Source organism: Lepisosteus platostomus, chromosome 4, assembly GCF_059453375.1.
Source record: "Lepisosteus platostomus isolate fLepPlt1 chromosome 4, fLepPlt1.hap1, whole genome shotgun sequence".
NCBI lineage: Eukaryota > Metazoa > Chordata > Actinopteri > Semionotiformes > Lepisosteidae > Lepisosteus > Lepisosteus platostomus.
Window position 1 is genome coordinate 69557488 of NC_142614.1, and position 17921 is coordinate 69575408.

A 17921-nucleotide genomic window follows, 5' to 3' on the forward strand; every position below is an offset into this window, starting at 1 on the left:
GCTTCTGCATTGTAGCAACTCTACACTTGGCTATATTTAAAAATCATCTTCTCAGTTTTGACTTTTTGCCTGAATCTTTACAGTATATGACTACAATAACGTTCGGCATATCTAAAACTTAACAATAAGGGAAGTGCGACTACCCGTTCGACAAGATGCGAGGAAAGAACCTCAGATCCCAGAATGCGTCTGGTGGCCGTGCGCCTCCTGATTGACAGGTGAGGCATGCAATCATCACAGACCTCGAAGGCCACGTGCATCACGTTTTGTTTGCCGGAGGAGTTGGAATTTGAAAGTCTGTGTCAATTGCTGTGTTCAAAGGGTAAGTGTTGCATTTTGTTAAGAACAAAACGATAAAACCGGCGCTGTTTAAATGCTGTATGTTTTTTTCTTCTTCTCGAGACCCTTGCGCTTAAATATCCGTTGTGTTTTTAGCGTCCTGAAAGTGCGGACCTTTGATAGGGGTGGTGGTTTGTTCAAGTTTGTTTTGCAAGTTGCAAATTGCTGAGTTGCCATTATAAGAACCTGGTCACAATTCATGCTTTTCGTTGCACAGTATTGCTCCAGCATTATGGGAGTGATACAGTTGTAATATAGCAAAACAGGGTTCTGGTATACCGAACCTAAAGCATGAAGTAATGAAAACTAACGTGAAGGTTTGGGGTTTAAGAATTTCACTTAAACTCAGGACACGGTTTGATCTAAGGAGTTTTGGAAAAGCCGATTTGTGTCTATATTCTTGTACATGTACTGTACTTTACATTGTGTATGGTTTCGATTTCAATTCTTCTTTCGAAATATAGAAGTCTTTGCAGATGTGTGTTCTTGCACATACGGTAAAACACTTCAAACGAGTGAGATTTTGTAGCTAGCTAGTTCTAGAGAAATGACATTTTCAGGCTACTGTTGCTGAAACCGTTTGAAATTTGAAGTCAACTAAAGGGATGTACGGCCATTTCTCATACGAGTGTGAAGCATGGATAGCTACAGTTCAGTTCTAACTTGACGTGAGCAGGCGCCGAAAAGAGATATTAAACTCGCTCGATCCGGAACAGTATATACAGTACACAGCTTTTCTGAGAAAAGGTGCTGAGAGTTTCTTCTCTTCCCACAGCTACTGTAAGCGTGTTGAGCAACAACACAGCCTGATAGCGAGGTGTCTCGCATTGGTTGGACATTAGAAGTGATTGTGATCTTCAGATTTTGCTTTTGTCCTTGGGAGTCTTATAATTCCATTGCCTTAAAAAATATGTGAATAAAAACACAAAAAGTCATCCGACGTTTAGGATGTTTGTAGTAGAATAAGCTAACCAATACTCAATATACTGGTTAAGGTTACAATTGCTATGTGATGTTCAGTCAGTGGTAAAAAAAAAAAATCAAGTAATGAAGACATTAACATGTTAAGCTTAGTGTAAAGGAAAATTTGGAAAAACTCAAGACTACAAAATTCAAGTTCAGTGCTGAAGATGATCCACCTTAAAGTAACCAGTATAACCTTTATATCCTTCAGCTTTTTAGCCTCTCGAGAGCATCTCTTTTACAATTCTGTTTGCCAAATGTAATGTATTCATTTAAAAAATATTGTATATGTTGTATGTGTGCTTCACTATTCTACTGCTGGACCGAAAGCACATTCCACCAGCTGATGTTGAATAAAGAAAGAGTTCTTGTCATGTCCAAGCTACCCCACCCACCCCCCCAAAAAAGACATGTCATTCTATCTGTTTTCTAGTGTCCTTCTGTTGTCAGTCCTTACTTCTTGAAACTGTGTGCCTGCTATATGCCTGCCAGCAGGGTGAGACATCGTAATGGGCAGAGTGATGTAGTGATGTTTTCCAAGGTAAAGGCCAAACTACAAAAGGAAACCATACTGCAGGAGCCACAGAGTCGGGTATTCGGTGTCTGTGCGTGGCTGAGGAGCCAGTGCTGCGATGCTACCAGCTGTGGTATTTCAACTGAATACCTCCATGTCAAAACCCCCTCTCTGTACCTTTATATATTATCTCCTTCATCTATGTAAACAACCGTAAGTCTTACTAAGGCACACATTTGTTTTTCTAACATTTAAAATCTGAGGTATAAAAATATGAAGTTGAGTGTTTTATGTATTTTTGTAATGGATACTAGGGTAACCTCTTATGTCATGCTTGGCAGCAGCTCATCAGTTTGTAATATGTATCTTCGGCCATAGCTGACCTCATATATTATACTGTAATTAAGGAGCTTCTGAGTATGGGCAGAGGTATGAGACCGAAATCTCAAAATAAGGGAGGCCCTGTAACCACCAGAGGAGCAAAAGCAAAGTTTGACAAATGCAGTGCTGCATTTATTAGAGAAGGGGTACGTTGGTTTGCTGAAATCGGCAATGCTAATTTGCTAATGGGGTTGAACGTTACTAAGTACAGGCAAACAATTTTTGATGTACTGTATGTTGTTTGTCCATGTTTTGGAACAAATGTCTCAATATACAGTAGCTGTGAAAAACCGGTTACTGATTAATTGTTTACCATCTAGCAAAAAGGGAACATTGGCTATGAATATGTGGGAACATTTAGAGCTGATTAGGAGAAAATGAAGAAGGTTCATGCCTTGAGACACTGCTCTTATATCTCTTATGTCTTGTATTCTACATAATGGGCTGTGCACAACCTGTGACCAGGCCCCTGCTGTCTGGTCACAAGATAAGACTTTTGAGAGTAACACGTTAATAACCTAAGAATGGGGGTTATTGCAAACATTTTACTGCTGACATACAGCCATGACTTCAATTTCCTTAACGTCCTTAAAGTGCAAAAAAAAATTGATGGCTTTTTCTTGTGAAGAGGTGGGTTGAGTAATCCATAATTAATTTTTACACTTCAGAATCTACAGTATGTACGGTACCTCTATACGATACAATGAAAAGAAAGGATGATCTCCTCTGACATATCAACAATTATCTATTATCTACAATTATCTTAACATTGCCTATTTTACAACTGCAAAAATAGACATATTTGACAAGGAAATTACTTTTTATAATTGTGCAGTTCAAGGCTTTACAACCTTCAACCACTTTACGGTTGAATTGAGCTTTGTAAATGAAATTTCACATGTTTTTATGCAATGGCTTTAACTGGATTTGAAAATGTCTTTTTCACTTTGCTGGATGTCTGTTGCAGTGTGCCAAAGAAACCTTTCATTTCTACACTGAGTGTTTGTCTCCCCCGTCTTCTTAATTTGTCTTAATAAAGTGACTTATGTACTGTAATTTAAAATTGCTAAAAGTGCATCTTTTTGTATAAAGGTTGTTTGTATTGGGAAAAGTAGCAACAGCTCAGAGAGGTTAGTCCATGTTTTAATTAAGTGTGCACAATTACATTTTGTCTGCATTTGTTAAATTATAAGGAGCAAAACATGCTCATTGTGTTTTAGACAACACTGTTCTGAATTGCTGTCCATACAATGTGCACCAGTGCCCCTTGCATTTGTAATTCACAGACTCAGGATATGCAGAGGTGTTTCAAGCCTATCAGATGGCACTTGTCTAAACAGGGAGATGTAAAAGCAGTTTTTGAGGATTGCTGACTAAGTTTTTTAGCTGTGCCTATCAAGGACGTGATACAGAAACAGATGAGATTTTTTATTTCAGGTTCATTTTATACAGTACCACTGCTCATCTTATTATATTGTGAAGGAACAAGTAAAAGGTTTATTCCATGCTGAAAAGAGAAGAAAGAAAACACAACGTTTCGGCCATGGAACCTTCTTCAGGTGTTTTACATTGTGGTCAGTTAGGAACAAAAAAGTTCCTGCGCCGGTACTAACCGAGCTATTGACAGTGTTGTGTCCATATACAGTAGCACATTTGTATCCATGGGGCTGTTTCGTAGCAATCCCTAGAATATCTAAAAGCATAACCAAATCAGTTCTAGATTATAATAATAATTCTGTAAAGATCTGTATGAAGAAGACTGAATGTTGAAATTTTTCATTTTTAGAGTTTCATTGAAATTTATGGATTGCAGTGGATTTAATCAAGCAGATAAAATCCAAAATTCTGACAAATAATATACTGTAGATGTTTTATTCTTAATGCCCATAGACTACATTATGTCTTTATAGTAAGATTATCTAGGACTGCTGTTTCACTGTACCTCTTTAAATTCAGGTGATTTTATCATTAATAACCATTTCTCACACCTGCAGTTGAATGTGATGTCATTGTCTTTTAATGAGCAATTAAGAAATCGCAAGTGTCTGAACATTTTTCACAATAAAGGATCAACTCACTGAAGTTTCATTCACAGTATTTCCTGTTTTGTGTCCTGTGATATTGAATATGCTTGAAAAGCAGTTAAAGGGCTTTTCTTGTACAGTATATATCACTGCAAGTCTTTTAGCAAATCCCCAATAAACTTCTCTCTTGCTTAAAGTGAAACTGCAATGCTATTTTTATATTTTGGGCTTAGAAAGAATCAGCATTGATGAGTTAATTACAAACCACAATGAAAGTAAAATGCACATAGTAATGTATAAAAAAATACATCACAAAAGAGACAAAAATACCAGGTATGTGCAGCGCCATATTTTGAGATTCAGAATGAGGCAACCAGCTTCTAGTGAGATGAAGCAGCCTTATTATATTGTAAAGAAGCAGGGGTGTGAATATATCTGTTTTAAGAATATAAAGTCAGTTATGTTTTTAGGAAATCTAAGCTTGTTGTGGTCCTCAAGGAGTCACTTCTGATAATTTGAGCCCTGGCTTGCAAGTCATGTGTGATTGAGTAATAAGGGCCAGTACATTTCTGGAATGGACTCCCTGCAGTTTCATTGCTTGCTCCCTTCACAATAAATGTACAGTTTGAATGTCAATTTTATTAATGATTTCACACAATTTAGTTGTCTTTGGTGAAGTGATTTCTCATATGTATTAATTTATTCATCTCTTTACTTGCCTGAGACAGCATCGCTGAATTATTGAAAATGGCAACACAAGATGCATTCAGGTGAATGGCAGAGCACCGCTGTTTCCCTGAACCAGACTGGGTCAGACTGAACCAGTTCAGCTGAGTGGAAGATGCAATTTTGTCATCTAGAGTTGGTAGTCTAAGTTGTTAAGCTTCATAAACATAGAATACTAGTTTAAACAAGATCATGTTTTTGTAAATCCCCTGGGGAAAGTGTCATAGTACGTGGATAATTTCTGCATTTAATTCTTAGGGTCCCTACCATCAAAAAGCTATAAAAAACTTTATAAATATTTGCACAGTGCTGATATCATTATACTGTCCTGTAACCCATTACAGTAAGTATAATAAATCTCACTCACAGTTATACAAATGTGACTCATTGTACATAAGCTCGGAAAATTCAACAAATGCATCAAAGATGTAACAAGCCTTTATTGTTAGGGGTTTAAAAGTCACACGTGAATAGATTTCCTGGGATAATATTGGGGAATATTGCCTAATGATTTACAGAGTTCCTGACCAGTCAGTGGTGCAATGATGTATTGCAACTGCTAATGTGGTTATTGACTTCTGTTGTTACTCTCTCTCATGATCTATCTGTCTTGCTGTCCTAGTCTAGTCTTCTGTTCATGTCCTTATACATTACTTTATAATTTAAAGCAGACCTACTCTGCTGTATGCACAGTATTTGTGCAGGGGTAACAATGCTATTAATGTCGTTAGTTCTGCTTTAGGTGTAAATGAAATTTGAACAGTTGAATATATTTTTTTTTATCCGTGAGCAGCATTACATCTGTGACTTCTGATGACTTTTTTTTTCTTTCAGGTTCATTGAAGATGGACTGTTCCGGCAGGTGCCGATCGGGTCTTCCAACCCTATGAAGACTCCCAAGAAGAGCTGAGACGAAAAACCTGCTGCTGCCGTGTGTTTAAAAACTGTCTTGCACCATCTAAACCATAGTGTTCTGCTGCTGGACTAGTTGAGGATCGTAGCCATGTACCAGATGGTGCGGGGGGGCACTAGCCCAAGCAGTCACACCCCAGCCAAGCAGAAGCAGGTCAAAGATGGGCGCCCCCTTGTGGGAGCAAGCGTGCTGGGCGTGGCGCTGGTGGTGGCAGCGGTGGTTGCCTGGTGCTATTACACTGCCTCGCTGCGCAAGGCCGATCTGCTGAAGACCGAGCTGTTGGACCTGAATCGCGACGGGTTCCTCATCCGCAACCACGCTGGAGTCATTGTCTTCCGCATGGCTTTCAGGTGTGTTGGCTGGACACCTTTCCATCCTCTAGCATCTCTTTTTTTTCCTTCCTTTCTTTCTCTTTTTCAGCCAGACAGTGGAGGCAGTGTCTCAATACTGTCTTCTGGCATGTGCTTTTCTGTTCTCCGTTTTCTTTCTTAACATGTCATTTTTTGTTCAAACCTGGTATGGAAATAATAAATAATGGGATGAATTTTAGGTTGCAGTGAATTCACCCCCTACCTCCTGCTCTGATAAGTGAAAAAGGAACTTATTATGAATTATAGGTGAATTGGATAATGAACCAATGCTTGTAACAATAGCCTGTTTGTAACAGAGATGCATTCTACTCTGTCGATTTTGACCACCAAAAAGTGGTCACCATCTGTTAGCAACCCTGCTTATAACAATTTTCCTACCAAGAGATGTGCATTGTACCCTATAGACGTTATCATAGTGGCAGAGAGGAGTGGGGAAGTGGACACTAACTGTTCAGTCAGCAAATAGGAGGGCTCTTAAGCCGTCATTCTCACCCTGCAGGATTTGTTTTCCAATTATTATTTTATATACAGTACCTACACCAAGTGGTGTGGATAAACACCAAATCGCCAAGTGTGTTTGTCATGTTTTGACTTGGGAGCTACAAATTCTGCATCCATGCATGGGGGAGAATAAGGAAGTGTAAGCAGACTTGTGCAGGAGGTTCAGTACGATTGCAGGAGAGGAGGAAAGGACTGGCTCCTATCAACAGCACTCAAAGGTTACAAGAACCTGGATAGTTGTAGGGATTGCTGTGAGCTGAGAGAGCCCTGGATGACTAACCCAGACCATTCACTCGGCAGTGCTCAGCCATTTACTGTACATTCTGCTGCCTGGGGAGTCCTGGTCACAGATGGCTACTGATGACCCAGGCTGGAACCCTCACCACCTGGAGAGCCCAACCTCCCCTTGGAGAACCCACTTATGTTGCAGGATGTTTGGACTGCTGAAGGCTCTGGGCTCTATACCCAAAATGTTTTTTTGCAGTTGAATCCTGATCTCGTGTGACGCATTTTGGGTATAGAACCCACTATTTGTAATCAGATACAAAGCTAGATAGATGCATACAATCTGTTGTGTATTGTTCACAGACTTAAGACGTGTTTGCGTGTTCTAAAGCAGTCAGCACTGTGCAATTGTTTTCCACCTGTGAATTTAATATTGCATGCAGCATGCAATTGTGATGGATAAGAATCACGGTGGAGGTTTAGATTTTGCATGCTCCTATCTGTAAAGCAATATTGCTTGTACTCTTTTTCAAGAACACTCTTGTATACTGTAGCAACCTTTCTGGCAGAACTGCACATTTTGCAAAGTTTGTTATAATGAAGTTTGACTGAATTTGTTTGGCTTTTCTTTATAACTAGAACCTTAAATAATTTTTAAAAAATGTTCTTTACAGAAACTCGATTAATTTTTAAGGCACAGTACCTGACATATTTATTCTGACCAGTAAAAATGGTTCAGGTTATAACCATGCTTAGTAAATGTGCAACCCTTTCATGACTCCAGTAATAAACATCATGTCATGTACAGCATAAAAATTCATTAATCTGAAAACATAAAACAATCCTCCAGTTAGCCTGTGAGGTGCAATAGGCCTTCATTTAATTTGGAGTGAATTAAATTTGACAGATGTTCTTGAAAATATGAAAATTCAATTTCTTACCCCTGTTTTGTTTGAAAACATAGCATCGTAATGAGATTTTCTGGATCTTTCAACTGTTAACAACCACAAGAGTGAGAAACTGAATGAAACGCACACATTTCTTAAGGTTGTTTTTGTGCAAAATGTAGTAACTGTCTTAGTATTGAGCAAACTGCCCAGCTATGGTGTTAATTCTGATACCCTGGTTTCTTTCAAGGAATGACTGCATGACATCTTTGGCCTAATAGGCTACCAACTAATAGGGCTGGATGGGCTGAATGGACCTTTAGTGTTTGGAACCTTCCTCATGTTATCTGTTCCCTCAGGTCGGGATCCCTGAACCTGGACTCGTGCTCAAAGGAAGGGGAAATTCTGAGCTGCACACAGTCAGATACTGGAAAATTGAACTTTTTCATCCAGACAGTGAAGCCCAAGGATACGGTGATGTGCTACCGGGTCCGCTGGGAGGAGTTTGTGTTTGACCGTGTGGTGGAGCATGCCATGTCCTACAATGGGTCACACTGGTATGGAGGTGCAGAAAGTAGCACCCAGCACTGGCCCATCTCTATCTTGGGACACCAGGCTCCCAAACCCTTTGTGACCAGTGATGTCTACTCCAATCGAGGCTATTTTGGGGGGATCCTTGAAAGGTACTGGCTGTCCTCCAGTGCTACTGCCATCAAGATCAACGATTCGGTTCCTTTCCACCTTGGCTGGAATGACACAGAGAAGACTTTGTACTTCCAAGCCCGTTATCGGGACACGCCTTATAAGCCCGCTCTCGGCCAGCAGCCCTTCCCAGAGCTGAGCTACCGAGTCTGTGTGGGGTCTGATGTCACATCCATTCACAAGTACATGGTGAGACGCTACTTCAACAAGCCCAACAAGGTTCCCTCTAAAGACACATTCATGTACCCAATCTGGTCCACCTGGGCTCTACACAAGACAGATATAAACCAGGAGAAGCTTTTGAAGTACGCTGCAGATATCAAGAAGTATAAGTTCAACTGCAGCCATCTGGAGCTTGATGATATGTATACCAGCCGATACGGGGAGTTCGAGTTTGACCCTGTGAAGTTCCCAAATGCGACGGCCATGTTCCAGAAGCTGAAGGAGGATGGCTTCTTGGTCTCTCTGTGGACCCACCCTTTCATCAATTACAACTCCTCGAACTTTGGTGTCGGCATCGAAAGGGGGCTGTTTGTTCGGGAACCAACGGGGCAGCTCCCTGCCATGGTGCGCTGGTGGAATGGCATCGGCTCCATCCTGGACTTCACCAACCCTGAGGCCCGGGAATGGTATGCTTCCCAACTTCGGGCCCTTAAGGCAAAATACGGAGTCGCCTCGTTCAAGTTTGACGCTGGGGAGACTAGTTACCTGCCCCACCAGTTCAGCACCCTGGTCCCCCTGCCCGACCCCAGCACCTTCACACGTCGCTACACGGAGATGGCTATCCCTTTCAACGAGCGGGCCGAGCTGCGCGTGGGCTACCAGTCTCAGAACATCTCCTGCTTCTTCCGCATCATTGACCGGGATTCAGTATGGGGATACGAGCTGGGCCTCAAGTCCCTCATTCCCACCGTGCTCACCATCAGCATCCTGGGATACCAGTTTATCCTGCCAGATATGATTGGGGGAAATGCCTATCCCAACCGCACAGATGGGTCCCAGAAGCTGCCCGACCGGGAGCTCTACATCCGGTGGCTGGAGCTCTCGGCCTTCATGCCCTCCATGCAGTTTTCCGTGCCGCCCTGGGAGTACGATAGCGAGGTTATAAGCATCGCACAGCGCTTCACCGCCCTCCACGAGACCTTGGTGGCTCCCCGGGTGCTGGAGCTGGCTGGGGAGGTGCTTGACACGGGTGACCCCATCATCCGGCCCCTCTGGTGGATTGCCACCAACGACGAGGCCGCTTACAAAATCGATTCCCAGTTCCTCATTGGGGATGACCTCATGGTGGCGCCAGTGCTGGAGCCTGGCAAGCAGGAGCGGGACATCTACCTCCCGGCTGGCAGGTGGCGCAGCTACAAGGGCGAGTATTTTGATAAAGGGCCAATGCACCTCACAGACTACCCTGTCGACCTGGATGAGATCGCTTACTTTGTCTGGGTTCCATAGGATTCGGTAACAATTGTGAGGAAGGATTACTATAATGCAACAATTAAAAGCTTTGGTTTCCAGACAGAGATTTTAGGATCTCTGTATGAAGCTAAGATTAACAAGCTGTTCAGCGAGACAAATAATACAAATGTCAGAAGTTTAAGTCTTATTTCCAGTTCAAGATTAAATGTTTGTTCTCTGATCTTTTTCTGTTATTGATATGGGACGTTCTTCACGGATGCAACCTAACTGTTTATAAGATTGAACTCACTGTTTCTCATTAATGTATCAAGTCATCATATTCTGTGTCTTTAACATTGTGCTATAATTGTCATTCAATATTAAATATTAAAGGTATCATGCAGGCTGATCACATGGTGCCTTTGAGATAAGTCCAGTGTGTTTATCAGCTAAGCTTATAATTAGTCTAGGTATTTTCTCTTGTGCAGAAAACTAGTTTATTGAAAAGGAGTCTTGATTTTGCGTGAAATAATTAAAAGCTTTAGTGAGGACCCCTTGAACAATATTATAGGACTCCTGAGGGATCCTCAGACTCTTTTGAAGTACAGGTTTAAGAAATATTGTATTCATTAAGATTTTTTTGTTTGTGTATGAGTGAGGTATCTGAATTTCCTTCCCTTTAAGGAGCTTCAGAAACTAAACTTTGTTGTTGCAAAAATGTAATGCACAAAATGCCTTATGCAAAAACTTAGCCATTTTGCTTGTGCAGTTTCTTACAGTAAGGAGAGGTGTCAGTTTGGAATGCATTTAAACCTTTTCTCACCAAATGATGTAAGATATTTGAAGAACCTTCTTCATCCTCTGATGAAGTGGAATGGTGACATGTTTCCATTCTTTGAGTACAGTTGGGTATAATATAAGCACATACTAAAAGGGACAAATAGAACTTTAATGTATCATAAATGTTTTTAGAAACCTTCATTTTTTCCTTCATTACTTTAACAAGCACAAACTTTGTAATATAAATATATAATGTTTTTAAGTGTGGGCAAAAAATGTTTGGAAGGTTTTTATCACATGGTGGCAATGCCATGTAAATATATTCTACACCAAAGAGAAGTGTTTTTGTTAACGTTTGTTGTTACAGTGGGCCAGGAGGAAAACAGGTGGTGGAGGTCAGCGTTCTCAATGCAATAGACGTAGGTTGTTTCTTTAGCCCTGTAAATTCACACCAGATTTATTTGATCATGTTGACATGAAGTAACAGGGATCTCTGAAACATCAGGAGAATAGGAATCAGAGCCTATTAGTTAGTTGCAGCTGCAAAGTGGAGCTCTGTTACATTGAATACTAACCATTAGTGCCTTTGCTGCGGAAGAGCCATGCAGTGAGATTTTTCCCTGGCACTGCCTTAACTTTGGGCGGTTTACACTTGCTCTATCTGTAGGATAAATTCATCTTTTCGCCACAGCAGCCTGTTTTGAATTTACATGAATCCGCACTGACAGCAGAATATGAAATGTGTCCCCAGTTCCATCCGAGCCTTACTCTTTTAGAGGAGCACCACATGGTAGAATACTGGACTTACCTTTATGACAAACTCTTTCTGTAATATACAGGTACTTGCAGTGCTTTTGAGTCCCTGCACATTGCAAGTGCAGAATGTTCGCCGGGTTTAATTTTTGACGCATAGCTGGCTTTACTGCCAGTCATGGATTTTGTTTTTAACTGAGTCATAGCTGTGTCAATTCTGCTCTCACTTGTGCCACTGTGCAGTTCTCAGGTATTATAGGACATACCACACGCTGCGTCATTCGAATTGCTTTGGACAGATGTTGATTCATTTCACTTCAGCACTTGCTGTTACTGAAACTCTGTAGTATTACTGCAAAAGAGGTTATACAGTATATTGTTTTGTCGCTATTGGTCATATAATAGGCACTGAGACAGCACTTTCCAGTGTATAGTAATTATAGTGGATACCATCTTAAGATAACACCCTTTAAAAGTGTATGGTGGTGCGTCAGTGTTGGGACATAGTAATTTCACTCTAAGTAGAAAATTAAGAATATGAACATCAATATTAGAATTATAGCATAATACCTAATACCTCTGCATCAGTTTGTACAGATTGGAGATTAAGACAGAAATAAAACAAGTAAATGTCTATTCTTTAGGATCAGTTCACATTTTAGTGAATAGAGTGTGGTCCTCTTTGTAATGGCTCAGTGTGTCAGGCTCTGTATTCATTGCTTTCTTCACCTGGGCTTCAGTTTAAAGACTCAGGTCTTTTCCTAGCCCCTCCTGTCTGCGTTGCTTTCTCAGTCTGAGATGAATAAAATAATATGCGTCAAATGTGACGAGTTAAGACTTTATTGTAATAGCAGTGTCTCGCTTATGTTTAGCCCTCAGTCTCTTTATTGAGCGTAATGCATATGCAGCATAATCTTAGACGCAGGTGAAGGGGCTGATGTTCTTACAACCATCTCGGAAACAGGAAATGTCTTTGGACTCTTCTCTGCTAATGAAAGGTATGCAGTTAATCACTGTCTACAATAAATATAACCTCTTACCAGCAGCTGTAGTAAATGGAAGAAAAAAAAATCCAAAAACTGAGCCAGCTCTTCATTACTAAATATAATTAATCCAAATTGAATTGAATGTTTTACAACAAAGTAATCTCATATAATCCCATAATATTAATATTTTTTTAGAATTAATATCAGTTCAGGTGTCTTTGAACATTTGTATTGGCAACAGATGGCAAAAGGAATAATTGGATATACTAGTGAAAAAAAATGTGGGTGCTGTCGGAGTGGAAAGTGTCATGTTTATGCAGTTGGCGAAGATAGGAAATATTTTATATCTGAAGTTCAGATTGAGATCTCACAGCATTGAGGAAGTACCTGGGCCTCAGTGTGTTGGGTGTGGTATACACTCCTTTAAAATGGATCAAAGCGCTTTCAAAACACCAGTAAGGGTTTTGGAAAAAAAAAAAAACAAGAAGAATTTGACTTCTGCTTATTTACAGAACTTGAGAATAATATAGAGGTTTAAAACTAAACAAACCACTTTTTTGAATAAAATGTTTATTAAACGATAAAAGATAAGAATATTAAAGTTATAGTTTTTGTTTCAAAATCAGTGATTTCCAATTCTCATTTTATTTTCAGCTTACTGGATAAAGCAGTTAGAAAATGGATGGAGTTTATTTTTTAGCTCATACTATGGAACAGGTCTGTGATATATTGATTTTAAAAGTAGCTGGTTCTCAACTTTTGAAATGGCTGCGAAGCATCTGGTCTGCGTGCTTTGTGTAAATGCAAGAACAGAATTACATTTTCCAAGGTGATTAAATTGCAGTAAACCAAGGCCAATGAAAGCAGTTCCTTTAAAACTAGAAGTAGTTTCTAAAAAGCTAAGAGAAATTAAGACATGTAATTAAGAGATGTAAGATGTGTTGCAGGAATTTACAATATAATAACTGGAACTTTTATATGCCACTTAAAGCTACAGTACCTAGGTGGGTTGTGCCGTTTGTGAGTGCTACATTGTAAATGAAATATCCAAGGCACTCATGAAACTATGAAAAATTATTTACTATGGGAATCCATCCATCATTTATCAGAATGTCTCTTATTTCTGGTAAGCAAAGCAGAAAGAACAAATCTGTACAAACCTGTCCCAGAAACTCACCGCACAAGGCATGACTCCACCCTAGATGGGTTGTCAGCCCATTACTGTGCAGAATGGAAAAATAAAATATATTTTATTACTTTACAGAAGCAAAAATGGTGTGACGAATATCACTGCTGCCTACTAGGTCCATGTTTCAATTATGTCCTTGGTGGGGGGGCGGGGGGGTCTGTTTTTGTGGAGTCTGCACGTTCTTCCCAGGGCCATATGGATTTTCTCTTTGCACTGCCACGCAGTTCAGAGACCTGCAGGTTAGGTGTGCTGGCTGCTCTAAATTGTCTCCTTAATGTTTTGAGTTCAATCTGAGTGGAAATGGGTTTTAGTTTCCAGCAAGGGTTCCTAATTCTGGCCCTGAAGATCCCACACGCCTGCTGGTGTTTCTTCCATCCACGTTTCCTGTTGAAACACGTGAGCCCGTTATTTACTTAATAGGATTAGTTCAAACGTTTTGGCTGTTTCCAGCTCTTAAATATGTTGGTTACCTTTTTACTATTGCATATTATTGCATACTATTTTGCAAGTAACTTAAAATTCCAAACTTTTTTTTTAATTGCAAAACTTGAAAATGTTCCAATCAAGCAACTTGTTAGTTCAATTAAGACTTAAATTAAGTAATTAAGCTCAGCTCAAATGAAGCCAGGACCTGCAGAATCAGTACTGGGAACCCCTAGTCTTCAGTGTTTTGAGATGTTACTGTATGCTAAAAAGATGATTTTACAGAAATACCATAACTTGTGATGAAATGTTAATAATATTAACTTATGCAATTTGTTTTTTAAAGATACTTTTGCTAAATGAGTTGATTTATCAGGGCATAGTTAAGATGTAGTTAAAACTCAATCTTACTGGAATACATAATGAGGCAGGGGCATGTGAATAAGCTAGACTAGGTTAGGCCACAAGGTTTCATGTTTTTTCTAGAGTTTTGTTCTCTGCCAAAATGTTATAAAAAGCTCTTATCAATAGTGTCAAAGCCTTTGCCTTTGTATTTATCAGGTACCAAGTATTTAACTAATGTGAACATTTACCTTTGTTAACAATTTGTGCACTTTGTTAATTGGAGAACTTTTTATTGAGAAGAAAATATGTAACAAAGCATCTGTGTGAGCTGCAAATGGTAAACTATTGCAATTAACTTTTTGTGCATTCTGCAAATATATGTAGTTTTTGTTTTACAGAGCTCATTTCTTTTGCTTTTTGTTAATATATTAATGTTCCTTACTGAAATGTATCTTTCAGTTTTTAAAAAAATAATGAAATGATGAAGCTAACACCTAAATAAAGCTTGTGCAAAATCTGCTGTATGTTAATTTAGGTAGGTTTCAGTCTGTGTCTTAAAAATGTGTTCTATCTCAGGCTTTGCTTTATCGATCCAGGTAACAACAAAGGGACTTAATTCTTGCACTATTCTGTCTTTGTTCTAGTCAACCAATTTAGAAAAACTGGTCTGTATTAGAGTATTTAAAATGTTTTGGTCTGTTGACACTTGATGCTGATTAAATTAAAATGACATTGATGTTCTGTGTCTTTGTTTATTTTCTAAATAGCATGGGATATCAAAACCCTACCAATTACATTTCAATATTAATCTATACAATGTAGGAGAATATCAGCCAGAAAGGTGAGTAAATATCCTTCATACAGTATAATGTGTATAGCTGTAGAACGATGCTAATATCACTGACATTGCATTGTGGATTTAAAACCTGTATTGTTAACCCATATGTAAGTTAATACATCTACTAAGCATCTGTATCATTGATGCTTTTTATCAAGAGGTGTATTTTACCAGATTTTTTTTACTCCTAGTGTGGCAGAAAATTGAATTTAATCCTCAGTATGTTGACTCTCATTGTACAGTAGTAGGCCAGATCAAATTAAGTATGTGCAGTACAATGTGTCCCTGAATGTAATCCAGCACAACCTGACACTGATTGTTAAAGTGGGTGACAATGAGTGGTGTCACACAAGATTATTCCCTTTTAAAAAAAAACGACTGCAGCTATTTGCAATTAATTTGCAATCCCATTGTCATGTTTTCCCTGCAACTGTGTTGCTAAACAGGTTGAGAAACCTGTTGTGGACGCCTATAGCCAGCAGCATTAGGTAAAAATACCTTATTCAAATATAACACAGTTTTATGCAATAGTTTGGGCTCAATTGCATGTTTTGTTGATTTTCTAAGCGAAAAGAAGTTAACAACCTCTGCAGCGAACACACTTAAACTTGACGTATTTCTGCAATTTTTAATGCACAGTTACTATTTATTTGCTGAATTTAACAGATTGAAAAAAATAAAATATTAGATGTGGCATGTACAAAAGTTTGGGCACCTTTCCAGTTGATCCGCTAGTGTTATTTTTTTGTAAGGTCCCAGAGCTTAATTGACTCGTTGGACCTTAGTCTAAATCAGGTGATGACAATTCCAGAGCTCAATAAATTCTCTGACGCTTGGAACCTCTCAGGGTGTTGTGCTTACACTCAACAAGCATGGGCTCCTCTAAGCAGCTGACTGAGGATCAGAAAATAAAGATAATTGACTCTTACAAAGCAGGGGAAGGCTAAAAAAATATCTCAACGATTCCTGCTTTGAATTTCCACTGTCTGAAATGTCATCAAGAAATGGAGGTTGAGGGGAACTGTTGAAGTCAAGACAAGATCTGGAAAACCAAGAAAAATCTCCGATAGAACTGCTTGTAGACTGGTCAATTTGCAGAAATATGTCAAGTTTAAGTTTGTTCGCTGCAGGTTGTTAACTTCTTTTCACTTAGAAAATCAACAAACCAGGTAATTCGGCCAGGGGTGCCCAAACTTTTGCATACAACTGTACCTGATTAATTTAGTTGTCCTGCTGCTCCCTCTTGTGGTCAGCTGCAACGGTCGCTCTAGTATTGTCATTTGCGTCTATGCTGAAACTGATCGACTGCTCATTAATTATTCTTCCTGTTTATGATATTGATATAAGGTAAAAATACCTAGAAATTCTACTTCTCTTTTGAGGTTTTTAGTACAGTGCTGCAACAAGATGTTTAAGCCTGTGCTAGAGAACTGCACTGTGAGAACACTACCATCACAAACAACCTCCTTGAGACAGTGGAATTTAGAGTTTATTCTGATTAAGCTCTTAAAAATACTTCTTTCAACTGTTGCAAAAGGGGAGCAGGTTATGTTTGACTTGTAAAAGGAAGGATGTTGCTTCAAATCAGCAGTGATCCTGCAATCTTACCCTTCATAGTGTATGATGACGTTGTGTTTAAAAATGTAGAAACATTGAGACAACCCTTTTATGGTTCTTAAATTTCAAATCTCTATTGGTGACCTTATCTTTTCAAAGTACTTGTATCACATTAATACTTCTTATCATAAGGGAATGTACCATCTTGTTTTTTAAGATAACATAAGGAGGGAGTTTAATTTTGCTGCCCAAGATGGACCACACTGGAGTTTTCATTTCCAGCAGACTTCACAATCATAGCTTTCTCACTTTTGCTGTTTAATTTAGCATTATGAATAAAGGTTGGCATTGCTTAGTTTTGTTTTGTAAATGTAAAAAAGAAATCATGCAGTCCTGGAAAGTTTTTGGCCAAAATCATACGGAAGACTCTGGGCTAGGCTTGTTCTTTGTCATTCTTTTATGCAATCCCAGGCTATTTTTTAACTGGCATTCTAATTCTTAAAAATCTTATATCTCCTTATATAGCTGACCATTTCCAGATACACTATTTTCAAAATAATTGCTGCAAGTGTGATGATTTATTTTCTGAATATTGATGGTTCCCCCATTCAGTAAAGTAAATATGCAGTTCTATGATTTCACAAAAGCTTTGATTTGACTCAATGCATAATTTGAAATATAGGCTAATAGGCAGTTTTAAAACCTTATTTTCTTAAGACAAACTCATCACATTCAGGCCAGTAGGATGATTCTATTCTATTTACCACCTTTCAAGTCAACACATTTTAGTGTTTTATAGTTGAGATAACAAATGAACACTACATGAGTAGTAAGATCATGTTAAAACAGAAAAATCTGGTTCTCTGTATGAAAATTGATAGCCTGTTAAATGTCTTTTTAAATGATTGTTAAAGACAAATGGAGAAGGCGAGACTTGTATAGTCTCTGGCAGTGTGTTACACAGTTTAGGCACATTACTGTAGAAATCCTATCTCTCACTCTACAGTGCTTTGCCAATGAGGCACGTGGCAATCTGGAATCTGGCTTGAAAAAGTGTGATATTCATGTAAAGACTTTTAATAGTGCTCTTAGAAATACCAGGTCTCCAAACT

The 17921-nt window shown here is 39.0% G+C and overlaps 1 protein-coding gene across 2 annotated transcripts; it reads left to right on the forward strand.

Annotated features, from left to right (window-relative positions):
* myorg (myogenesis regulating glycosidase) lies at positions 1–15150 on the forward strand. Of its 2 annotated transcripts, XM_088630507.1 has the most exons (3): positions 1–322; positions 5782–6210; positions 8204–15150. In XM_088630507.1, the coding sequence occupies exons 2-3, from the start codon at positions 5951–5953 to the stop codon at positions 9993–9995; spliced, it is 2052 nt and encodes a 683-aa protein (XP_088486633.1). In that variant the 5' UTR covers positions 1–322; positions 5782–5950; the 3' UTR covers positions 9996–15150. The 2 variants fall into 2 exon arrangements, with proteins under 2 accessions (XP_088486633.1, XP_088486635.1); XM_088630509.1 differs by lacking the exon at positions 1–322 and having other exon boundaries at positions 6076–6210; positions 8095–15150.
* The last annotated feature ends 2771 nt before the right edge of the window (positions 15151–17921 follow it).